This window comes from Nicotiana tomentosiformis, chromosome 2 (assembly GCF_000390325.3).
Source record: "Nicotiana tomentosiformis chromosome 2, ASM39032v3, whole genome shotgun sequence".
Taxonomy (NCBI): domain Eukaryota; kingdom Viridiplantae; phylum Streptophyta; class Magnoliopsida; order Solanales; family Solanaceae; genus Nicotiana; species Nicotiana tomentosiformis.
Window position 1 is genome coordinate 138,902,789 of NC_090813.1, and position 25,868 is coordinate 138,928,656.

At 35.9% G+C, this 25,868-nt stretch overlaps 4 protein-coding genes across 5 annotated transcripts; 3 read left to right on the forward strand and 1 right to left on the reverse strand.

Annotated features, from left to right (window-relative positions):
- The first annotated feature begins 1,238 nt into the window (after positions 1–1,238).
- LOC138905706 (uncharacterized) lies at positions 1,239–1,724 on the forward strand. The gene has a single exon (XM_070194227.1). The coding sequence runs from the start codon at positions 1,239–1,241 to the stop codon at positions 1,722–1,724; it is 486 nt and encodes a 161-aa protein (XP_070050328.1).
- A 6,810-nt stretch (positions 1,725–8,534) lies between these two features.
- LOC138905707 (pentatricopeptide repeat-containing protein At2g03880, mitochondrial-like) lies at positions 8,535–10,850 on the reverse strand. The gene has a single exon (XM_070194228.1). It carries the CDS (start codon positions 10,848–10,850, stop codon positions 8,535–8,537), a length of 2,316 nt encoding a protein of 771 aa, XP_070050329.1.
- Positions 10,851–11,352: 502 nt separating this feature from the next.
- LOC104085808 (uncharacterized) lies at positions 11,353–15,368 on the forward strand. 2 transcript variants are annotated; one of them, XM_009589932.4, is made up of 8 exons: positions 11,353–11,485; positions 11,574–11,679; positions 11,764–11,865; positions 11,958–12,096; positions 12,546–12,716; positions 13,431–13,671; positions 14,254–14,345; positions 14,879–15,368. In XM_009589932.4, the coding sequence occupies exons 2-8, from the start codon at positions 11,592–11,594 to the stop codon at positions 15,162–15,164; spliced, it is 1,119 nt and encodes a 372-aa protein (XP_009588227.1). In that variant the 5' UTR covers positions 11,353–11,485; positions 11,574–11,591; the 3' UTR covers positions 15,165–15,368. The 2 variants fall into 2 exon arrangements, with proteins under 2 accessions (XP_009588227.1, XP_009588226.1); XM_009589931.4 differs by lacking the exon at positions 11,353–11,485 and having other exon boundaries at positions 11,502–11,679.
- Positions 15,369–16,746: 1,378 nt separating this feature from the next.
- LOC104085807 (gamma carbonic anhydrase 1, mitochondrial-like) lies at positions 16,747–25,625 on the forward strand. Its single transcript, XM_033653309.2, has 5 exons — positions 16,747–17,070; positions 20,370–20,513; positions 23,389–23,514; positions 23,609–23,760; positions 24,924–25,625. Exons 1-5 carry the CDS (start codon positions 16,956–16,958, stop codon positions 25,191–25,193), a joined length of 807 nt encoding a protein of 268 aa, XP_033509200.1. The 5' UTR covers positions 16,747–16,955; the 3' UTR covers positions 25,194–25,625.
- The last annotated feature ends 243 nt before the right edge of the window (positions 25,626–25,868 follow it).

The following is a 25,868-nucleotide window of genomic DNA, read 5'->3' on the forward strand; positions in this document are numbered from 1 at the left end:
TATCTATTTCACCACACTTGCTCTTTTATTAGTTTGCGCTTTACTTTATCAAATTTTCTACTTCTCATTTACTTAATAAATAAAAATCAACTAGTTTAAAATTATTAAAAGAATAAATACATGGCTAGTTCATTGTTGGCTTGCCTAGCGGTAACGTTGAGCGCCATCATAGTTTATAGGAGAAATTGGGTCGTGACATTGACTGTATCATACTGTACTGTAACTGATAAGTTTACTATAAAATTATCAAAAATTACACATAAAAATAATATAAGAAAATCTCGTTCTACTAATTTATCACCAATTATGTAGCTTGAAAACAAGAGCAAAAACCTGAAGAAAAAAATTTAACTATCATTAGCAACAAAAAAATAATCTAAAACGATGAAAAGAGACAAAGAAACGAACAGATATTTGGATGAAAAGAATGACACGAACCAACTCTAAAAAAGATGGACGAAGACAAAGTAGGTTAAAAGGTTAGAGATTTGGAGTTAAAAAAAGTGAAGGATAAAATAGAACTATGGAGTAATAAGTAAAGGCATAATTAAAAAAAAATCCCACCACACCAAATCGATTGTTTCATAAAATGGGGCTTTTGGTTATTCCGGAATAATGAATTTAACAATACGATATAATCAATTTTAAATAAATAATAAAAACAAATACTATTTTGGAATAACAATACAATACGATACAATGGTTAACAACCATCCAAACAAGTTGTTAGTTGTTGAAATAGCTCATTGTATTTATTCTTTCTTTTATTCCTTGTAAAGTAGTTAGTGAATGTAGTTAGTGGAATAGTTAGTGAGCTATCAAATGGTAAGTGACAACTGTCATTAGTTAGTTGGTTAGTATAGTTATTAGTATATGTTGTATAAGTAGGAACAACTGTTACATTTTTCATTTTTGAGTTGATTAAATGAAGAGTTCAGCTCCTTTCTAGAAACTTCAGTTCCGTTCTTTCCCCTTTCTGTACATTCTCCGATTCCTCCATTGGAGCTCCTGTTGAGCTCGTGTTCCTTTCATTATTTCTACAATTTCATATGGTATCACAGCACAGGCATTAGTCCTAGAGCCTCCTTCTTTCGTATTTCGATTACTTCTGTCTATAAAGAAAGAAATTATTTGTTTTTTTGGGGAATTAGGGTTTTGTGTAAGAATCGATCAATCAGTTGATTCATCTCAGCAATTCATTTTTGCTGACAACGATTTTAACTTTGTTAAACCAAAGCATGGCTGGAGATGAAGAAATCTCGACGATAGATAAGACAACCTTAGATTCTACGAGTCCGCTATACATGCATCCGTCGGAGAGTGACAGATCTATGTTAGTGCCGGTGGCTTTTGACGGAACTTGCTACAGATTCTGGAGAAGAGGAGTCCTCGGAGCACTCTCCTTGAAGAACAAAGTAGGCTTCATCATCGGAAAGTGTAAGAAATCAGATCCCAATTATGCTACCCTCGATCAATGGGAACGATGCGACGACATGGTGACCTCGTGGATCCTAAACTCGCTATCCAATGACCTAGCAGGCAATCTACAATATGTTAATGATGCTAGGGAACTTTGGCAGGAATTGGAAGACAGGTTTGATCAGACCAATGGTGCTAAGCTGTATCAGCTCCAGAAGGAGATAAATGATATGAGTCAAGGGAATTTGGACATTACTGGATACTACACAAAATGGAGAAGCTTTGGGAGGGAATTAATACTTTGAACATACATGCTAAGTGTGCTTGTAAATGCACATGTGGATCTAAAGAGAACATGCACAAAGCTGAGCAGGACAAAAGACTAATCCAGTTTTTGATGGGCGTAAATGAAGTATACACTGTGGTGAGAGGAAGTATTTTGATGATGAATCCACTTCCAACAATAGCCCGGGCCTTCTCCATTCTCATTCAGGAGGAAAAGCAAAGGGAAGTTAAGCTAAGTACTCATCTTTTGATGGATTTTACTGCCTTGAATGCAAATGGTTCAGGAAGTAATAGTTTCAGGACAAACTACACTCAGCAGGGGAACAACAACACAAATAATTGATATAGGGGAAATCAGTTCCCTAACAGACCCCGATTGTTCTGTGAGTACTGCAAAAGGCGAGGGCACACTAAGGAAAAGTGTTATAAGCTTCACGGATTCCCACCAAAACTTCAAATTCAATAAAGGAAAAAGGATTGAAGGAAATGTGCTTGGGTCATAAAGTGAAGGAGCTGCAGCAAGAGATGATGGAAATAACTCTCAGAGTCAGGAGCAAGGTCGAACTACGCACAACCTAACTAAGGAGCAATATGGACAGCTACTCAGCATCTTGGAGAGCTTTCAAGGAGGAGGAGACAAATCTAGAAACATTACTATAAATGGAGGAGTTGTGAACTTTGCAGGTATCTCAGCATGTTCTACTCATTTTGATTCTAGTGATCAACTGTGTGAGAATTCAAAATCAAGTACTGATTCTTGGATACTTGAATCTGGAGCCACAAACCATATGACATATAATAAATCATTACTAACCAACATCAGAACCTTAGTCTATCCCTACCAAGTTACCCTACCTAATGGTTACAAGGTAAAGGTGACACTAATTGGTGATGTAATCCTTAGTCCTAGGTTCAGTCTCAGAAGGGTCCTTTTTGTGCCCAGTTTCAAGTTCAATTTGATATCAGTCCATTCCTTGACAGTCCAACTTGATTGTATTGTGATATTTACTATGTTTGTTTGCATCCTTCTACAGGGCCCTTCACTGAAGAGGCCACTGGAGATTGGTAAAGCCAAAACTGGTATATACTTCTACTGTTCAGATAACTATAACATTGGTTCTACTCCCCCTGTTGCATCTACTTTTGTTGTTCCATCTCACAGTAGTAATGAGAATAATTCACTTGCACATCTGCATCATTCTGTAAATAACTCCAACAATAAAAGTGATTCTTGTGTGTCTGATGGCTCCTTAACTACAACGAACTTGCTTGATCTCTTGCAGCATAACAGATTAGGACATGTACCTTTTGTCAAAATAAAAGGAATTTCTTATATACCTGTTACTTTTGCACCTAAACAACCTTTCCTTTGCCATATTTGTCCAATGGCAAGACAAACTAGATTGCCTTTCCTAGAAAAAACAACATTAACCACTAAGATCTTTGGGCTATTACATATTGAACTATGTGATCCCTATCATGTTACAACACATGACAAATATAAATACTTCATCACACTTGTGGATGATTACAGCAGGTCCACATGGACTCATTTGCTAAGCTGTAAAAGCAATGTCCTGCATACTATCAAGGCCTTTTCTGCTATGATAGAGAACCAATTCAACACTAGTATCAAAACTATAAAAACTGACAATGGCCTTGAATTCTCCAGTTCTGAAGCCACCTTATTTTTTCAATCAAAAGGCATCATACATCAGAAAACATGCCCATATACACCACAACAAAATGGTGTGGTGGAAAAAAAATACAAATATCTGCTAGAAACAGCCAGGGAACTCTTGTATCAATCTAAATTGCCCATAAAATATTGGGAAAAGTGTATCTTGACCTCTACCTATTTGATAAACAGATTACCCTCATCATCACTTAAGACTAAATGCCCATTTGAACAACTGTACCTGACGAAACCAAATTATTCCCATCTTAGAAGCTTTGGGTGCCTATGTTTTTCTACTACCCTCAAAACTCACAAGGATAAATTTGAATCAAGATCCGCTCCCCATATTTTTGTGGGATATCCTTTGGGGACAAAATGTTACAAAGTACTAAATCTGGCCACAAAGAAAATAAATATTTCAAGAGATGTAGTATTCTATGAGAATGTGTTCCCATTTGCCTTGTCTACTAGTCCTAGTAAAATATTCCATTCATTTCCTCAAATGAAATCACATCTATAAGATGAGATCTTCCCTGCCAATGATATAGGAATCACTCCACATTTAATAACTAAAAATCACCATAAAGTGTCACCAAGAACTTTGTCTAGTAATGAGCAAATGTCTGAATCAGATCCAATCTCACCTCAACCCCTATTTTTTATAATAACTCAACATTTTCTCAATCACCTTTGGACAGTCAGATATCAAGACTTTTTCTGTTGCTGATAGTCCAACTATCTCAAATCAAGACCAAAACATTTTGGTTTCAGATTAGAGTAGACCTTCCAGAACTCTGAAAATTCCTACTTACCTTAAAGATTATGAGTACACAATTCCTAAACTGCAACTTGCTCACCATGACCGCTCTCCATCTTCCAGTGATAGCCAAAGCACATCATCATTTTCTTTTACTACTTCTACACCCAGACTTCATTACAATTTCCTTAATGCCTTAAGTTCTAACAGTCACCACTTGATGGAAACGGCCTCATATAAATGTGAACCTAGTTAATATGAGGAAGCTGTTGTGAAGCCAGCTTAGCAAGCAATAATGAATTAGGAATTCCAAGCATTATATGCAAATAAGACCTGGGATTTAGTTCCTCTTCCAGCTGGAAAGAAGGCAATAGGGTGTAAGTGGGTGTATAACATCAAACATAAAGTAGATGGTAGCATAGAAAGGTTTAAGGCAAGATTAGTGGTGAAGGGTTACACACAGCAGGCTGGGATAGATTATACAGAGACCTTCTTACCAGTAGTAAAGATGACAACTGTGAGAGCTTTGATTACAACAATAGTCAAGAAAGGATGGCAAGTTTTACAATTAGATGTCAACAATGCATTCCTCCATGGAGATCTCCATGAAGAGGTGTACATGGAGGTGCCACCAGGGCTGGTTGTGGAGAGGTCAGGCTTGGTGTGCAAATTAAACAAGTCCTTGTACGAACTCAAACAAGTAATCAGACAGTGGTATGAGAAACTAATTGAAGCATTATGTTCTAAGGAGTATACTCATTCAATGCTTGACTACTCCTTATTTTATAAGAAGGCTGAAGGATCAGTAGTGTTTGCGGCTGTATATGTAGATGATGTTCTTGTCACAGGTACTCACTTACAAGAGATTGAGTCCCTGAAAGGCTTTCTGCACAACACATTCAAGATAAAAGATGTGGGGAGGCTTCACTACTTCCTAGGCTTAGAGGTCCAATACACAGACAAAGGAGTGTTGATGTCACAGAAGAAGTTCATTGTGGATCTTTTGAAAGAATTTGGTTGTATAGATTGTCCTCCTATGATTTCTCCTCTGGATTCATCCGTGAAGCTGAAAGCTGATGAATGAGCCTTGCTATCAGACCCTTCCTACTACAGGAAGTTGATTGGGAAGCTCAACTTCCTCACTAATACTAGACTGGACATTGCTTATAGTGTACAACATCTCAATCAATCCATGCAAAGCCCCAGGGAGCCACATTTAAAGGCTTCATATCATGTTCTAAGGTACTTGAAAGGTGACCCAACCTTGGAAATTTTTCTTACTAATAATACAGACTGCACAGTCAAAGTTTTTTGTGATTCAAATTGGGCAACATGTCCCCAATCTAGAAAATCAGTTAGTGGATACATTTTACTACTTGCGGACAACCCTATTAGTTGGAAATCAAAGTAGCAGTCCACTATCTCTTTATCTTCTGCAGAAGCTGAGTACAGGTCAACTGGGATGGTTGTTGGAGAGCTTGTTTGTCTTGTCAGGCTTCTCACTGAACTAATTGTTCCTTTATCCTTGCATATTACTATATTTTGTGACACCCAAGTTGTCCTACACATTGCAAGAAATCCTGTGTTTTACGAGCGTACGAAACACATTGAAGTGGACTGCCATTTTATACGAGACCAGCTGCAGGAAGGATGAATTTCTCTACACCATATTTCCACTAATAACCAATTAGCCGATAGTTTTACCAAGTCCTTGACAGGGATCAAGCATTCCACACTCCTTGGCAAGTTGGCAGTGAGCCCCTCACCTCCAACTTGAGGGGGGGAGGGGGGGAGGAGGGTTGTTGAGATAGCTCATTGTATTTATTCTTTCTTTCATTCCTTGTAAAGTAGTTAGTGAATGTAGTTAGTGAAATAATTAGTGAGCTGTCAAATGGTAAGTGACAACTGTCATTAGTTAGTTGGTTAGTCTAGTTATTAGTACACGTTGTATAAGTAGGAACAACTATTACATTTTTCATTTTTGTGTTGATTAAATGAAGAGGTGAACTCCTTTCTAGAAACTTCAGTTCTGTTCTTTCCCCTTTCTGTACATTCTCCGATTTCTCCATTGGAGCTCCTGTTGAGCTCGTGTTCCATTTATTGTTTCTACAATTTCACATTAGTTAATTCGAATTAATTAAAAAGTGAGGTTCGGTTAATACACATGAGTAATTGTCATGTTTGACGTTTTTCAGATCTTTGGTAGACTCTTTAGAAATTTTGAATAGAGAAATTTATTTGTCCAAAAGTTTTGGGAAAGTTTTATAGCATATATATCAGAAAGTCTCATTTTTTCATTAAAAAGGGACCCTTATTTGAACGATCATTTCCTCCTGAATCGCTATGCTAAAATATTTTTCTCAGAAAACTCAATGTTTTAGAAAAAAAGGTTACATTAGAATGCTTACCCTCTATGTAATTTTAATAATATAATTATTTACCTAGAGTTCATTTGTCCATACCATAATAATGCAATTGAACTATTAAAGTAAATTATAATTTCATATGTTAGCATCATCTATTTATCCAACGTTGATTTGCCCAATTACTATCTTGATACTCTTATGTAATTTTACGTCCTTTTGTGTGCTAACTTTGTTTTTTAATTACATAATATAAAAAATATTGTAACTTATTGTACACATTTGGATAATATTTACTTGAAATTGCAAAATAATATTTGGAAGTTCGGTTAATTTGGATATATAATATTTCACCTTCAACTTGAAATATAATTTGAAAATAATGTATATATTAAATTTTGGTTCGTTATTTCAACTTCAAAGATTGAAATAGAGAATTAAAAATTAAAAATTTGTTTGAAAATTATTTCTCACCGAGTAAAGTTTAAGTCCAAACACAATTTTAAAAAATTTAAATTTAACTTAAATAACAATATTTAAACTAATCATCATGTTAAATTTTTATCGGATAAAATAATGTAACACAAATTGTTGGCCCCGTGCTAGCACGGGAACGGCATCTAGTTTATTACTAAGGGGTTTGAATGCCGTATACCCCCTCTATAAATCTCTTTACTCACTATGTCTTAATTATGAAAGTTACATTGTATACCTATAAAGAAATTACATCGTATATCTTGGTAGAGAATCTTATGTGTGTAACAACCACTATTAATAAGGGGATAATATCCCTTAAATATAGCCTTAATTATTGAAACCTGTACTCATTGAATTTTGAGATTCACATCTCCCTTAATTAAACCATATTCATATTTTCCATCAGAACTTCATTTTTGATATTGTATACTCTATACTTTCAAATCTTCCCATATATTTTGAACATACCATAATATTCTAATTTGAAATACAATTCAAATTGAATATACCACAATATTCTAATGACAAGCATACTATCTAAACCAAGCATATCACAGTATTCTAATTTAGAATATATTATTCAAACTAAATATACCATAATATTATAATTTGTAATACATTATTCAAATACTATAATATTTTAATTTGGAATACAATGTTTAAACAGAACATACAATAATATTCTAATTTGGAATACAATACTCAAAAAATATTTTAATTTGGAATACAATATACAAACCAAATATTCTATAATTTTTTAATTTAAAAAATCTGGTTTGAATACTTTATTCCAAATTAGAATATTGTGGTATGTTTGATTTGAATATTGCATTCCAAATTAGAATATTGTGTTATGTTTTATTTGAATATTGTATTCCAAATTGGAATATTATCGTTGTTTGATTTGAATAATGTATTTTTCATTAGGATATTGTGGTGTATTGGTTTGAATAGCATATTCTAATCTTTTATTTTAGTTTATATATTATATCCCTAATTAGAACATTGTCACGTTATTTTGTTTTTCTTTTGATTACATAGATGAAAAAGAAGAAAAAGATTATGGAGTACTTCATAGAGAAATTACTGGGGTGGACTTTTTGGTGAACATGTATAATTTCAATTCCTTAAAACGTGGGATGATGGAGTATTTTAAGGGATTTATTAAGTTGGAGTAAGAGATAATTTAGTTCCTTAAAAGGTGAGATTTATTTAATGGTATATAATGAGATTAAAAGTTTAAAAAGTAATAAACTTTTATAAAATAGGTATACAAGGTAAAATAAATATTTCAAAGGTATATAGAGTTAACTAGCATTTCCAATGGGCATACCATGTAGATTACCTATTACTAATAGTTAGCAAGTTCCTGTGAGAATTAAACCCATGATGTTGAGGTTACTTATATATGATATTGATACCTTCATCTTAGCCATTGCGCCTTATCAACCCCAACTCTTTTCAATGTTCAGAATGGTATATCCAATCAACCAATTCAGCTTTAGTTAAACTTGGACAAAAGTTCAGTGAAAAAATGATCTACTTTGATGAAACGTCACCAGAAATCCCCACAAGAACAGCAGCCATGCTTAAAATGATGAAATCTGTAATTATCTCTTATTATGATATCTCGATTTGTGATCTTTGATATATGCTTCATTGTCGTATGACAGTCCAAGCAGATCCTAATGTTCTTGAATACACGTATAGTAGTTCCCTTAGGTAAGTTCAATAGGCCAAAACAAACTGCTAACCTTTCACTGTGAAATAAGCACTTTTCTGTAACTTGTCCAAGTTCTCGATTAAGTATTGATGTTTTGGCTAAATTGTAACAGTCAGTCTGAATCTTTTGCACCAGGTTTTCCAATTTGTAATATACTTTTGGTGTATCTATATGTCTTCTATCACCAGAAAAGAATCTATGAACCTTTGCATTCACCTCCAACCAGCTACAACCTGGTTCCTTCTGTATCGACTTAGACTTCATCAGCGCTCTCTGTTTGAGTGCATCACTTACCTTGCCCGCTTCAACATACATATTCGAGAGAGTGACATAAACTGATGCATCACCTGGGTCATGCTCTAATATTTTACTGGCCGCCAACTCTGCCATTTCAAGGAAACCGTGAAATCTGCAACCTGCAAGAAAAGGTCTCCAGATTGGAGCACTGGGTTCATTTGGCAACTTGTTTATGAATTCAAGAGCATTTTCTAACTGCCCCGATCTACTCAGCAGGTCAACCATGCAGCTATAGTGTTTCTCTTCAGGTAGAATTCCGTAATCTCTTGTCATAGACTCAAAGAGCTCTCTCCCTTGTTGAACTAAACCACAATGGCTACAAGCAGAAATAACAGCAAGGAAAGTGAAACTAGTCGGTAATATCCCTTTCTCCACCATCTTTTCAAACAAGAATATAGCCTTCGTTGGATAACCATACTGTGAATAAGCTCCAATCATTGCATTAAATGTCACAACATCCGGTGTAGATGTTAGACAGAAAGCCTTCTCAGCGTCTTCTAAATTGCCACATTGTGCATATGTTTCTATTAATGAGCTTGCCACATGCAGGTTCGTCCCAAACTTCTCCTTAACTACCCGAGAATGCACCTGCCTGCAGATCGCAAGAGATGGTAGTAATGAGCAGGCCTTCAGAGTAGCTGAAAATGTATATTCATCGCAAGCTATATCATTATTTAGCATCTTATGGAAGACCTCTAACGCGGCAGCAACTTCATCATTGCGAACAAGGCCAGTTATCACTGCATTCCATGTTGCACAAGATGCTATACGTCCCATCTCCTCAAGCTGTTTTCTAGCACCACTCAGTTCTGCACATTTTGAGTACATATCTATGATGGCTGTCCCAACGAATACCATTGAGATCATTCCATGTTTAATTACCTGTGCATGAAGTGCGCAACCATAATCATGACATTCTATAGAGGCTGCGCATGAAAGGGCCACAGAAAAGGTGTATTCATTAGGTTCAGTATTGTTCTTTCTCATCAAACAGAATTGTGTCAATGCCTTATTGAAGGCCTTTTGATGGTAAAGTCCAGATATAAAAGCAGTCCAAGATATAAGGTTCCTATTGGCAAGTCCTTGGAACAAATTCTCGGCCTCCTCAATCATTCCAAATTTGCTGTACATTGTCAAAGCTGAATTCGCCACCGCTGTAAGTAACATTAATTTTAGTTTTACAATTTGAGCATGCAACTGTTTTCCTTCTTTAACAGCTGTAGAAGCCCCACAAGCAGATAACAAAATCGAGTAGGTATAGTGATTTGGCACAATATCCAGATTGCCCATCTCGATGAAGAAAGCAAAGGCTTCAGATAACATTCCATTGCTTACATACCCGCAAATCATGCTATTACACAAAGCAACATCAATACAAGACATCCTATCAAATATCATCTTACCGTTGTCTATTTGACCACATTTGGCGTACATATTAACAAGGGCTGTAGCTACAAACTTGTTGAACCAAATCCCGGTCTTAATTGTTAAAGCATAGTATAATTCTCCAAGCTCAAGAATTCCTTCACTGCTACAGTACCTCAACTGATCAATTATATATTGCTCATCCATATGATTGCTAGCACAATCCATCACAGACTCTCCAAATAGGTCGTCAATTGCATTGGAATTTCCAAAATTCCCACCATCTGCACATCCAGCAATATGTAAATCTGCAACTGAACTCCTAGTTCTTTTAGCAATTTCATCGAGCAGTTTGCGGGCAGTGGCTAATTTGAGGGGCTGATATGCAGCCAGGTTATTTGAAGAATATATAACATTTCTCCATTGGACCAGCTTTAGGTTGCCATTCACAGTGAAAGGCATGGAACAAAAGGTTGAGCTACTCATTTTGGAGCTTCAAATTTACCGACCATAAGCACATAGGATAACAAACACTATTTTTTAGAAATAAATTGGAGCATAACATATGATGGGTCTTCTGGTAAATTAACATAGCTACTAGCTAGCTATGATAGGTGTCCATTTTCAGCCATCCATCCGTATTATTTCCTGCATGAATTATTAGTCATTTCTGAAACTAAAATGGAATTAAAAATCCATCAATTTAAAAAACTTCTTCAAAGATCACACTTTAAAGTTAAAGAGTAAGAAAACCTCATCCAAATCTGAATAATTGTCTATCAAGGAAAAAACAAACCGAATAATATTTGATTGGTAAATATAGTCAGACCTTTCTATAATATATTTATATATTATATTATGTTATAATATATGTTATCTATAACATCACTTCGCTATAACATACAAAAGTATTCGAAACAAATGAGTATGAGTATAGTGTATCTGTAGTAGGTCGACCTAAAAATATTCCAATTTTGCTTCCTACAAAAAGCTTATAAATTTGAAAATTCTGCCCGGGGAAAAAGAAGTGTTAGCCGGTTACATTACTTGGCCTCTAAACTACCACCAGCTCAAAACGAATTGCAGCCACATATAACAGTTCCTCGTAAATTCAAAACACGGTACAAGGAAAAAATCTTTTGCACCCCTTTATTGCAACTTTAAAATTCCATTTTCAGTTGTAACCTAAAGCTTTTCGTGGATTTCTAGGTTGTACTAAGATAATCAATGTCAACTTCTTGTGCCACTGTCAGAACAGAATGCTTGAACTCAGTAGGTAACAGGTTAGCTGTGCCTGCAAGAATTAATCATTTCAGTAAGTTTCCAATTCAACCTTGCATTGTTTCCATTAGTTTATTCATTTTTTTTGACAAATTAAAGAGATTTGTTTTGTTTGAAGGGGGAAAATGTGAATTGAATAGAAGGAATTTTGCTTTGAATGGTATTGTTGCTGCTGGAGCTTCAGTTATTACCCCTTCTGTAGTTGCTGAAACCTCTAAAGGTTAAGTCCCCATTTGTAACTTGGATTGTCTGCATATCTATGCCTGTGTGAGTTTAGTTTTAAAATTACTTGACAAAGGATTGATATTATAGGTCTGGAGAAACTACCATTTAAGCCAGAGGGGTACAACTATTGGACGTGGCGCGGCCACAAAATTCATTATGTTGTGGAAGGAGAAGGGTTCCCAGTTGTTCTGATTCATGGATTTGGTGCTTCAGCTTTTCACTGGAGGTAATTCGATCGATGTGTCTGCATATGACCATTTTCCATAGATTTAGTGGTGTTAGATTGAGGTCAATTACATGTAGTAATAGCTTAGTTGGGCAGAAAATTGTAATGTTTCTGCTAAAACTAAGAACCATGTTTGGAGGACTATATAGCTGTTGAGTCAAGTTATTGGTGCATTCTTGCTTAGAAGGAACCTACTGCTGACATTTGTATTCTAACCACATCGTAAAAATACCATCATTGTTGCTGCCCGAAAGGGATTGTAAATGTTCCAGATGTTAATTGTAGTTATGGAATTGCATTCTTTATATTCTGCACATACTTCTTCTTCAATAATATTGATAAGTGCTTTGAGGACACATACAATAAAGTTGTGATTTCTTTTGGGACCTGAATCTTTCTTTGCATAGTACTTTCTTTAAGCTCCTGAAGTGTCTCTGTTGTTTTCTTAGGTATAACATACCAGAACTGGCTAAAAAATACAAGGTTTATGCTGTGGATTTGATAGGATTTGGCTGGAGCGAGAAGGCACTAATAGACTATGATGCCTTGGTTTGGAGAGATCAGGTTGTCGACTTCTTGAAGGATATAGTGAAAGAACCGGCAGTTTTAGTGGGGAACAGGTGAGCTTGTGCATTTAGCAACTCGTCATTTTAGTGAATTTTCTTGATGTTGGACATCCTGGTCTTGCCTTTGACCATCTACAGACTTTCTTATTGCATTTAAAAAAAAGAATTTAGGAAATATAGGCTGTAAGTTAGTTGAGTTGATCACTGTCAATTTTTAGTTAGGAATAAGGATGGATTCATCACTGACACTTAAATTTCACATACAGTGGCTACAAAATTTTGGTAGCGGTGAACTTTCTCTAACATCAATGTCTTAGTTTTCTATTTGTAGGCTGTTACTATGAACTCATAGTTTTGCCAAAATAACAAAACATATCTGTATATGTTTGTGGTGATGCAAGAAATGTCTCAGTAGAGTGCTTCATATTTGAAGCTTTTGAAATCGTTGAATCTTGTAGGTTAATTGGCGGCTTCTTATCTTCGAAAAACAGCTGCCTTTGGAGATTTCTCAAAGATCATATCCTTAATACTTTATCTAATTATCTTTTTCCTGATCTGGTAAACCCCAGTCCCCAAACCGACCTTCCCAAGGATACATTAGCAAAACTTTTGATCTGGTAGTGGTGACGAGTCCGGATTTTTATTTATCAGGGAAAATAAGTAAAGCAAATAACATCTTATGTAGCTTGTTGGCACTGTTTAAGTTACATATACTTTGTAGAGATGAAATTTAATTTAATTATGAGTGTGTTATACGTTGTTTAACAGTCTTGGAGGATTTACTGCTTTGGTAGCAGCAGCGTCACTCACCGGTCAAGTCAAGGGAGTGTCACTACTGAATAGCGCAGGACAGTTTGGGGATGCCAGCAGTGCAGCTAAAGAAACTGAAGAAACAGCCTTACAGAAACTTATTCTAAAGCCGCTAAAGGAAATCTTTCAACGTGTATTCCTTGGATTCTTATTCTGGCAAGCCAAGCAACCGGCTCGTATTGAATCTGTCCTGAAGAGCGTATGTTCCTTTATAACTAATTCAAGTTTGTATTCTCATCCACCACGTAAATGGACTTCAAAATTATTGGATTTATTTGCACCAATACATGCATAACTTTTTACCTTTTTTCTTGCACAAATATGTATATAAATCTGCACATTGCTTATCTCTGGAATTGAAGTGACAGTCAGAATTGGTATTAACTTTTCTTGATTTCATTTTAGATATTTTACTCTCTTTACAAATAGATAAACAAGAAAAAGCTCTCACTGTCAAAACTCACTTTTGGAACTGATTAAATTGACTCTCTAAAATTGAGCGTTGCAATCAGATGTGATAGGGTGAGTAGATAGCCTTGATGATTCTTTCTATCTGAGGCTGTTCTTGACATTGTCTTCGTTGTTTTCATACTTAATATCGGTAAACTGTGGCTGAATGATGTCTGAACCTAATCTGTTTGCTAATGGCATGATGCATCAGAAAGGATAGCTGCTTATCTGCGTCTAGTTTCATTTTATTTGTTTATTAAGCCAAAAGCATACATAATCTTCACTCACTATTATCAAACAACTCACTTGCTTTATGTGTTTTTACTTGAAGGTCTACAAAGATTCTTCAAACGTGGACGATTATCTCATCAATTCAATTACTAGACCTGCAGATGACCCAAATGCAGGAGAGGTTTATTACCGGTATGAATACAGCTTTCTAGGTTCTGCTTCAATTTAATAGCTGAATAGCATTCCTTTTTATGTACGGAGATTTTTCTTAAGAAGAGAAATCTCCATTTTTATCAAGTCCTTGTCTCTTGAATCTCTGGCATATATGACAAGGATTTCCCTCTCAGAACTTAAAACTGAAAAGTCTGAAATGATCAGTAGTTTCTCAGAAAATGCTGAAAGAGTTGCATGAGATGGTCAAAGTTCAAATATAGTGAGAAGCTAGAAGCACTTAGCAGTCTATGTAGCAGTGCAGCCAGCCAGTTGGTAAATCATCCTCCTTATCATGACATTTTAGCCTAATAATACTGGCTAAAAACTGCATAATTGTTTGTAAACCCATCACTGGTAGACCATAACCAGAAACAGTTTGCTTGCAAAATAAGATTATTTGCTCTAATTTTATGGAAAAGATACCAATGTTGTTTATCTCTCAAATTTTTGGTTGAATTCCTATTTTCTGGTTTAAGAAGCTTAACCAGTGTCCTCTTCTTTGCAATCTGCAGACTGATGACAAGATTCATGTCAAACCAGAGAAAGTATACACTTGATAGTGTGTTGAGACAACTTTCTTGCCCATTGCTGTTATTATGGGGTGACCTAGACCCTTGGGTTGGTCCTGCCAAGGCCAACCGGATTAAGGAGTTCTATCCGAACACAACTGTTGTTAACCTGCAGGCAGGACATTGTCCCCACGACGAAGTTCCAGAACTAGTGAATAAAGCTCTATTGGATTGGTTGTCAACCACAGTGACACCGGCATCTTCTCTTGAAACAGTATCAGAAGTTTAACCTCATTGCTAGCTTACATATGCAATGAGCTATACTGTAAAATCTGTATAGTTGTCCAACATACAATCTGATTCATATTATAGGAGATTTTGGTGCCATATGAGAAATGAGATAGGTTGATTCGACCTGATGTCCAAAGAGGTTCACATCTTCTCTTTATTGTATTTGTTTAATTGCACAGAAAGAAGAAAGTTTGGCATTGAATCTGATGTTGTTTGACTGTTTGTTAAATTTGTAAAATAGCTTCTCTGTTTTCTTTTTAATCTACTTATCCAAAGAAGAAAGACTTGCAAAATGAAACACCAGGATTTGAACCCACATTGTGAATATCTTTTTGTTTCTGAAGGACATATCGTAGAAAGCTAGTCTCTTATTCTTATAAGACATTGGAGTATCAGTCAGAGTAAACTTCTAAAAGTGCACTTGGAAAATTGTTTAAATGGATGACGGCTATGATGGGAACCAAATTGAAGAAGAAACAATTGATATTCTTGTAACAATAGAAAATACAATGGCAGGCAATATAAAGCCAGGCTGAGCAAACTTGTAACTGAACTGAAATATTTCAAGCAAATGCAATCTCAGGTACCCCAGTCAATTTATTTAGGCTCCTCCGAATTCCAATCCATAAACCAAAGCAGATAACGTAGCAATGCTAAGTAATGTCTTCTCATCTATCTAAGTTTTGATGGACAAAGTTAGCTAGCACATGTATTGGTGGAAGGTAGCAGGTGCTTAGTAGAATAGTTAAGGTGCGCACAAGTTGGCTCATATGCCACTGTTACAAATAGAATGCCAAAGTAACTAGAAGGTACAGAATTCAGGAATGGCTACTTGTGAGCAACTCCATAATCCATATATCATATATCATATATGTACAGACTTCAACTGATAAATAACTCAATTCTTCTATTGAGAAGCTTGTATTTGCAGCAAGTTGTGATGATGAGATTCAAATCTTAGGGCAAACGAAAAAACCATAGAGAAGAGTTTACTATGAAATGATGTCTTAAAAAGCCATTATTGTAAAAACTGCCAAATCAATGTATCACCAGTTTGTTAGCTTCAGTAGTCATTAGATGAAATCTAATTCTATTGAGATAATTAAAGGGTGTAAGATGCAACAAATAATTCAAGTTTTGAATATTGCACTATTTCATAACATCTAAAAAGGTTAAAACAACTAATCAAACAACTTTTTTCAGTTTCTATTTTGCTATCTTTTTGAAAAGAATTTCATGTCCAAAGGCCTCCTAAGAGGACCATATTGATATAGAGGGAGCATCACACAATGAGATCTCTCTCATTGGACGAGCTTAAAAAAGTATACGTCAATGTAATAAAAATCTTACTCTATTTGTCCCGCTTTATATGATTTTCTTTTGCTTTATTATGTTCCAAAATGTTAAGCAAATGATATTTTTATACAATTTTTCCAAGTTTTAAAAATTTCAAATATTAAACTCTTCAATGATTTTTTAATATTTTATGTTACCAGTGTTAATAAAATATATAGAATAAGATTTAATAGTTTCTTAAAAATTCATATTCTTCAAATAGCGTCATTGGACAAAAGAAATATACTATATCATTTAAAAAACAAAAAACAGAATTTCTCAAGAATGCAAATAACAAAGGCCTTGTCCGAGGCCACTCGTCCGATTCAACTCACCTAATTTTCTTATCAAGTGTTCAGCTAAATTAAACTGAAGACTCCCTCAATCTCCTCCTTTTTACAAAAAACCATTTTTATTTCTCTGCAATTTCCAAGAGAACATAGAAGGTAGGCAAATGGGTACGCTGGGGAAAGCAATCTACACAGTCGGGTTCTGGATCAGGGAAACGGGTCAAGCCATGGATCGTTTGGGCTGCCGCCTCCAAGGCAACTATTACTTCCATGAACACTGTATGTCTTCGATCTGCTCTCTTAATGCACCATTCGTTTTTCGCCTTCTTTTAATTAAGTCTTCATTTTCAGTGCATTTTTTTTTATAGATTGCTTAAGTGTACCAACTAGTTGAGATTAAAGCTTAGTTTTTGTTACTAGTACCTAAGGTCTGGTGTTTGCCAAGAATTATTTTTAGTCTAGTTAGAAAATCCCTAATTTGCCTTAACGGACAAATTGTTTTGGTCAAAGATCACTTTTAACCCGCGGCCGAAGCTATTTACATCCAGTAGCCATAAAAGTGTATAAAATATGTATATTTTTTTTGTATATAACATACAGAAATGTATACATATACAAAAAATTATACATTTTTTCGGTTATTATTTTATGAGCGACTATACAGTGTCATTTTCCCAATTGTTTACGATTAAATTGGGCTTGAATAGAGTGGAACAGCTATAGAGCATTCGTATAGCTGACCCCGACTAGTTTGGGTTTGCCTTATAAAACATATTATTTACCAGTATTTGGAACAAAATGGGTCAGAATAGAGCTGAATGATTACATAGCAGTCATATAGCTGACTCCAATTTGTTTAGGATTAAAAAGTGGTTGACTGATTGATATTTGTAAGTTGCATATGGTTGACTGTTGAAGATGACATCAAACTAATTGATGTAACTACTGAATTTTGAAGGTTTATTCAGCTGCGGAAAGCTACAATTTGATTAGCTGTTCATTTATATGGCTTAAGGGCCAAAAAGAAGGATACTAGTTCTGGATTTCAGTAGTGTGTACTTTTGTGTCCTGACAAGTTATTATTTTGGATACTAATGCACAGCGGAGGGATGCTTTCAAGTTTTGAATTTCAGTAGTGTACTTTTGTATCCCGACTAGGTTATTATTTTGGGTACAAATGGACAGTAGACGGATGCTTTCTTTGAAAAGTAAATTATTATGCTTACATATATAAATACATGTTCTGAGTTAAGTGTTGCTTTTAAAATGACAAGGAATAAAATAGTCTCACATTCCAATCCGTACTTAATCTGATGAAAAAGTTACTTTTACTTTGACTTATACTTGGATGCCGCTTAAGAGTGTCTGTGCATTTAAAATAGCTAATACAATATCAAATCTTAGAAACATTGTGGAAAAACAATTCTTAGAAACATTGTGATCTTGATCATTGAGGGCAATCTATAGGTTGCAACATTTTCAGTCTAGCAAGCTTTGGACAGCTTTGTTTCTTGACCTCTGTTTTAAAAGGCGAGCTCCGGGGCGAGGCGTACCAAAAACGCCCCGGGGCGATGGTGTGGGGCGAAAGTCTCAAGAGGCGTACGCTCCGCAATTTGGGGCGTACGCCCGGGCGTTCGGGGCGTACATCCGGGCGTTCGGGACGCGTTTTTTTAGTAAGGAGTAAGCCCCAGAGACTTTTTCAAATTAAAACAAAATTTGTTCAATTATTCCTTCATATAATACCCATTAAATTTAAAAGTAAAGACCTTTTTTATTGATTTAAGCCCTAATTCATGGTTTTTTCAAATTTTTATCTTGTCCACTAGCCTGCTAATATCTCCCAAAAGCAACGAATATTTAATTTTTTTTTACAAATACAAAGAGAACTACATTTTTTTTCATAGCAGCAAATTCAAAGTTCAAATTGCAGGTTAATCATCCTTTTTGTTCCTCCATATAGAAAATTTTATTCTTTTAGACTCAAATTACTTGTGCTTGTAAGTAACGTATAATAGATTGTTTTGATTAGTTTTTTGTGGGGATAAAGCACACATATATATAGTTTTCTTCAATTTTTATGCAATTTTACCTGTTTATAAATATTAATTGTCATTATATTATTTTATAAAATATTAAAAATTAAATACCTATGGGGCTTACGCCCGCGCCTCGGGGCTTACGCCCCGCTGAGGCATATGTAAAACGCCCCGCCTTACGCCCACGCCTTTTAAAACACTGTTCTTGACTCAGTCACTCAGTTAGTCGTTAGCCCAATGTATTACATGGATTTGGTGGAAAGACTTGAGTTTAATTTCCAATATTTGGAGAACACTTTCCAATTTTTACTACAAGTTCCCTCAAGGTGATTTGGACAGTTTTACCATTAAAACATATATAATAATCCCAGGAAGCTGGTTTTACCTTTCAAGAGAAGAAAAGGTGTAGCTATATTGGACTTAGAGGTATTTGCTTATCCATTACAGATCTAGAGATTTATCCTGTTCTATGTTGCTCGGACTCTCCGAAAATGTTGCCGGGTGCATGTCGGATCCTCCAAAAATAGTGTAATTTTGGAGGATCCGACACGGGTGCGGCATCATTTTGGAGGACCGTGCAACATAGTTCCTGGTAGCATAAACTCTGAAGACTACTTACGAAATACAAGTACCAGTGGCAAATGTATTCCTGTATCTATCTCACCCCATATGTCTATGATTGACTGGCTTGTCTGTAGATTTTCCAAGCTGAAAATGTTGAAGAACTAGATATAAATTTTTTTGGATTTTTCATAATTCAACTCTTTTAATGAATAATAGGTTGTTTGGCTAAGCTTCTTTTTGGCCAATTTTTTTTTTCCAAAGTTAAGGTGTTTGGACAACCTTTTTGAAGGGAAAAAAGTGCTTTTGAGTAGAAGCAGATCAACTTTTGAGATGCAGAAAAAAGTAGCTTCTCCCAAAAATACTTTTTTTGAAAAGCACTTTGAGAAAAATACACTTAGAAGGGCTTTTAAAAGCTTGGCCAAATACTAATTGATGCTCAAAAGTACTTTTCAAATTAATTTGCCAAACACAAACTACTTCTCACCAAAAGTATTTTTTTGAGAAGCATTTTTGAGAAAAGCACTTTTCAAAATAAGTTGATTTTAGAAGCTTGGCCAAACAGGCTATAAGTCTCTCAGGCTAACTGCAAGAAATTATTTTTGTATACATATGTTTTCATTAAATAAAATGGAAGCTAATTGATTGGCACCTTTGGCTATCACCTTGAGCATTGCTTCTTTTACTGAAGAGTTTGGCAAAACAAATGATATTTCACTGCAATGGTCTTATTTGTACTCATATTTTCTCACCGTTAGCAAATTTTGCTATCCGATATCTTGATTTAATTTCTTTTAGCATTATTTACAGAATAATCTTAAGATTTATTTCCTTTAATTAAGTGTTTCTTGCCCTACTTGCAAAAGTTTTTTTTCTTCATATTCTAGGTTTGAACTTTTTGCTTGTCAATGTGCTCCATATATACAGATGCTGGAATCTTGCATCCTTTAACATTTGTCATTTCTACCTCCTTGTTTCCAGTGTCAAGGCATAGAACTCTTATGAACTTGTTTGACAAAGTACCTATGGTTGCTAAAGATGCATTTGTGGCCCCAAGTGCTTCTTTAATTGGTGATGTTCATGTTGGACGTAATGCTTCTATTTGGTATGGATGTGTTCTGCGAGGTATGTTCTGCTTTCATACTATGGTAGAATCCGTGCTTAAAAGTGTTCTTGTAAGACTTAATGGGTCGGATGATGCTGTTGTTGCATTAGGTAGAAAACTTCTTTATCATCTTTCTTCTAGGTAAGCGTTTAATTATACCTGTTGATTATGAAACATATAGATTTTCAACACTCCTGGAGACATTGGAGTAGGGTGAGCTAAAAACTTCCTGTATTTGGAAAAAGGTTAAATGCTTTCTTGAATGTATGAGGGAGGGTAGACACTTTGAGCTGCATCTTTTTGATAATTCATAAGTAATGTTATTAATATTGCTCTAAGAAAATCATATTAGGATGCAGCTGCATTATGGGTTCTCACGCTTTGTAGTCAAAGCAACCATTTGTCTTTTACCATTTCTCACTTTAGAAGGTGGTATTTTGTTAACATACTAGGCTTAACTCACAAGAGATTGTTTATTCTCTAACTCGTTGACAATCCAGTTCTTTTCTCTAACTCGCAGTTCCGATGTTTATGTCAGACTTTTTTCTGAGTAGGTGGTTTATTAGAAAAATATCCAGTGGATGTAACCCATATACATCCGGAATAAATTAACCAAAATACTAACTGACCCTCGACCAGCCACCCTTGCTGCGTCATTCAAAATCCAATATACCACCTTCAAACAAAAATAAAGGATAAACAAGAACTGTTATCTCAGTTCAATTTAATTCTCCGTTAGCTCTTTGCTGTTGTTGAAGCTGCATTCCTACTTTCTAAGTCTGCGCACTTATTTTGCTTCCTTGCTTGCTATCAGAATTTTCCTTATCAGTTGGTTGACTATCTTCTTGCCAACCCTTTTCAATGTTTATTTTAAGTTTCTTTGGGTTTTTCTCATTTGACTCCCACAGGACACCTAATAGATTTTCCGAATTCCCTAAGTTTCCGCCATTCTTATTATTAAATTACCTCATTACTCCCTTATTCCACTTTCAGTACTTATGGTCATACATTTTCATAATCTACTTGCAATTCATTATGAGCTGTCTGTTCTCCATCATCATATTCTTACCCATTATGCTTTGTTGCTTCTGCTTCAGTATCATGGCCAATTCAGTCCAACCTTATCAAAGGTGAAAAGCGCAAAAAAGCTTTAAGGTCTGTTGGGGCTTTAAGCGCAAAGCGCAAATAATGTGTGGGCTTTAATGAAGAAAGACGCAAATGGAGAAAAACTATATGGAGAAAGAAATTGAAGAAAATTTACAATAAAGTGAAATATTAATTGTTTAATGTCGCATCTTCGAGATTACGCTCATTGGCAAGGAAAGGTATGCCTTAGAGCCTTGACGAAAACAATGAAGCGCCCGCTAAGCGAGACGAAACGCTCAACATGTTTTGAGCCTTGCTTCAGGGCTTAAGCGCGCCTTTGACAACACTGATTCAGTCCCCCACTCCTGTTCACTATTAGCTTCCTTAATTGAAAATAATCGTCCCCATCTTCCAGAGCATCCTCTTCAAAATCCATAAATTTCCTATCTGGCAGAATGTTGTTTGTCTATGTTATGCTCTAGTATCAGAGATTCCTTGGAAATTGGATCAATTTTTTAGTTGCTGGTTCAAACTTGAAGTGTTTAGTAACCAGTTGGCACCTATTGTCCTGCTTTTTCTTTAATCGATCTTATTCCATTGTCATCTCTGCCAACCCTGTTTGTGGTTGTATAATCATTCAACTCTTCGACCTTTCAGTTACCACCTCTTCTTTCAACTGATTTTGGTTGTTCAGCTGGGCATCATGAAATGCCAGCTTAATATATGACTGCCACATAACAGTTGGTTGTCAATTGTGTGTGGCTTGGCCATTAAACTGTTGGGCTTGAGCATCTTCTTCAAGACCTGGCTTCAATTGAATTGGATCTTCTATGTCGTGAAACAACGACCTTTTACTTAGGGCGAATTTCTTAATGCTTTTGCATGGTCTTGTCACTACGTCAGGCCTGAATTCAAGATCCAACCATCTTTATGCCACATATTCATGTCGTGTCTCCCAATGCAATGTTACTCTCGTCGAAACTCCAAAAGCAGAGCACCTCTAGCAACAGCACATCTCTCCACAATCTCCACCAAGTCCACCTCTAAATGAATGGAGTAGCATCTCTTGTCATCAAGTACCACAACATATCATCACTGGGAAGAACTTTTTCCCTATTACAACATTTTGCTTCTCGTCACCATTCTATTCCTTCTCCACCTCGCTAGAGCTTCCTGTTGCTCTACTTGGTCAAAAGTACCTTTCTTTTTGCGAGTGCCCCCATATCTTCAACAAATTCTAGATGTTTAGTTGATTCCGTTCTTGTCTTTCATACCAACCATTTTATGGTATTCTATGGTTGCTTCATACCTGTCAACTTCAACCAAAAAAAAAAGTCCCTTTATGGTATATGCTTCGTCCACCTCGATTCCCATGTTTCATTGGCAGATGGTTTTATGCCAATGTTGGAAATTCCTCAAATAGTCGGAGACCATCCTGGTTTCATGCTGTCAAAGAACTCTTCTCTCACTTAACTCTTGCCCTTTGAAATATAGAGAAAAATGAACCTCCTTATACACAGGCCATATGTATTTTGAAAGCTGCCCAGTAAATATAATGAAGAATCCTAAGAGAACTATCATATCCCGATTGCGGGATTGAGGAAAAGATCTCTTTTTACACCGAATATTAAGTTTCCCACGCTTGGACATTTGTGATTAAACTGAATCACCACAATGTGTTATCCGACAATATGTATATGTTTGAAAAGTGTGTCCTCGCACAGGATGCGAGTTCTGTAACTTTCCTGCCTTCAATATTTGCGCTCTTTAGTTTGGTTATTTTTGCTCAATGTGAGACATTGCATGCAGGTGATGTGAACAGTATTAGTATAGGAGCAGGAACCAATATCCAGGACAATTCTCTTGTTCATGTAGCTAAATCAAATCTAAGTGGAAAGGTTTTGCCAACAATTATTGGCAACAATGTTACTGTAGGTGAGGACTATTTTACAAAGAAATAACGTACATCTGCCCTGAATAGTTGCAGTAACTTTGGTGGTTAACCTTTTGACATCCAACTTAATTGAAGGTCATAGTGCTGTCTTGCATGGATGTACTGTTGAAGATGAGGCATTTGTTGGTATGGGTGCAACTCTGCTTGATGGGGCAGTTGTGGAGAAAAATGCTATGGTCGCTGCTGGTGCCCTTGTCAGGCAGAAGACGAGGATTCCTTGTGGAGAGGTTTGTGGCAACCTCAATTTAAGTTATTCATTTTGCTATCATCATAGATATTGCCTAGAACGTGCATCTAATTTCCAGCGTGAGTATTAACCAATATATGCAATCAATGGTTTTAAAAACGCATCACTTAAAGCGATGAAGCAATGTGAAGTGAGGGGTCATCGCTTCATGGGCGAAACCATGTGCTTCAGATAAGTGTGTGTTTCAAACAATGACGCACAAAATGATCTCAATGAGAAACAATTGCTTCTTTAAATCTTAACTTTGAGGAGTTAATTAATATCGACATTGTGGTATAGTGGATGTTGAAATTAGTTATTTCAAGTGAAAGCTGACTATTATAATACTAAATTACTGTTGTGCACATCATTTCTTGCTTCTCTCTTCTAGGCCCATGGACTTCGTCAGTTTTTGTGCTTTTCCCTTTTAAAAACAATTAGATGCAGTGGGTAGTCATGAATTATCTAACTCTCAAAGGATCCAAATAACTGAAAAGTTCCTGTTGGGATCACCTTGCACGTCATTGTTTGACACACTTCTCTAAAGCGTATAATTTCACCCATGAAGCGACCCCTCGCTTTGCAGGTTTTAATCAGTGTTGTCAAAGGCTCATTTGAGCGCGCTTAAGCCCTGAAGCTCAGAAAAGCTCAGGGAGGGTGTTTCGCCTCGCTTAAACTGCCTTTCGGGGTAGGCGAGGCACTGAGGCGTGCGCCTCACATTTCACATGAGTTCTATCTTGAATCGAGTGGTACTACACAACAAATACAATCTGCAAATAAGTGTATTAGTTGTTAAGGAAAGCATTATGAATGAATTTGTTACTTTTTTCTTGAATTACGCTTTTATTTTTATATAACTAAAGCCAACACTTGAATTGTTTTGCGCTTAAATCCCCAATAGACTTGGAGAGCTTTTCGCCTTTGATAACACTGGTTTTATTGACACTATAGATAACCGTGACTAAAGGCAAAGATGACTTAAGATGTAAATTGACATAAGTTCTTGGGTAAAATCCATTTTGAGTTTGTTTCAACATTCTCTGCCATCGTTCCAGCTTGTCAGCATAGTGCACTTCCATTTCTTGGGATGGGGAACTATGGTAGACAATTGATTTACCTTTATATTGCTAATAAATGTAATTGATGTTGCTTTTTCATGAACAGGTATGGGGAGGAAATCCAGCCAGGTTCCTGAGAAAGCTCACAGAAGAAGAAATAGCTTTTATCTCGCAGTCAGCTGCCAACTACACTAATTTAGCGCAGGTTCACGCTGCTGAAAATGCAAAAAGCTTTGATGCGATTGAATTTGAGAAGGTGTTGCGGAAGAAATTTGCTCGCAAAGACGAGGAGTATGACTCTATGCTGGGTGTTGATCGTCAAACACCTCCAGAGCTTATCCTGCCTGATAATATCCAGGCGCCAAAGGCCTCTTAACTGTGGTTCTAACTTCTAAGTTGATTATCCCTTGGGTTTTTGTGGTGTTAGCCTATTTCTTTTTCTTTGGGCTGATTAAACAAGAAAACACCCACGTTTCATCTTAAATAATTAAGACCAGGCTGAAACATCAAAAGATTTAATCCTGGTTTGCCGCTCTTGCTTTCCTGTGCTGATTCCGTCTGGCTAATCAGAGCTGACTGTTGATGAGGAACCAATGATATAGCAAAAGCATAAAGTTGTTTTTGGCTTTTAAAATGTGTGTTTGGTATATGTTTTCTTCGTGGAAATTGTTTTCCATAGAAATTATTTTCCTACATATGTTTTCTTAGTGCTCCACGAACAATGAGCGCTTGCTCCATTGTTTGGTTGCTGAGTGAAAAATAGTGTTCTGAAAAAATATATATGAAGATTAGTACCAATATTGGCAGATCAGGAGTCTTCGGATGAATTTGTTGAGTATTACAGATTGATAATTCTGCAAGTGTTGGTTGGAACAAGTTATATGAAAGTAAACGTTTAGATAGTTGTAAGTTAATTTTCTTTATCCTTTTGATGGAAAATATTTTCTAAGGAAACATATTTTTCCTTAGAAAATGACTTTCATCATACCAACTTCCAAACACCTTATTTTTCAACCCAATCCACTCAGATATGAGAAATGTGGACGAAGGG

What these genes read in the sequence shown, in the direction of transcription:
- LOC138905706 (XM_070194227.1), top strand. Translation starts at nt 1,239, where the DNA reads ATGGCTGGAGATGAAGAAATCTCGACGATAGATAAGACAACCTTAGAT.
- LOC104085807 (XM_033653309.2), top strand. Translation starts at nt 16,956, where the DNA reads ATGGGTACGCTGGGGAAAGCAATCTACACAGTCGGGTTCTGGATCAGG. An exon ending in GTATGGATGTGTTCTGCGAG is followed by an intron (nt 20,514 to 23,388) that starts GTATGTTCTGCT and finishes CATTGCATGCAG; the next exon opens with GTGATGTGAACAGTATTAGT. An exon ending in TGGCAACAATGTTACTGTAG is followed by an intron (nt 23,515 to 23,608) that starts GTGAGGACTATT and finishes ACTTAATTGAAG; the next exon opens with GTCATAGTGCTGTCTTGCAT.
- LOC138905707 (XM_070194228.1), bottom strand. Translation starts at nt 10,850, where the DNA reads ATGAGTAGCTCAACCTTTTGTTCCATGCCTTTCACTGTGAATGGCAAC.
- LOC104085808 (XM_009589932.4), top strand. Translation starts at nt 11,592, where the DNA reads ATGTCAACTTCTTGTGCCACTGTCAGAACAGAATGCTTGAACTCAGTA. An exon ending in TGCAAGAATTAATCATTTCA is followed by an intron (nt 11,680 to 11,763) that starts GTAAGTTTCCAA and finishes TTTTGTTTGAAG; the next exon opens with GGGGAAAATGTGAATTGAAT. An exon ending in GCAGGAGAGGTTTATTACCG is followed by an intron (nt 14,346 to 14,878) that starts GTATGAATACAG and finishes TGCAATCTGCAG; the next exon opens with ACTGATGACAAGATTCATGT.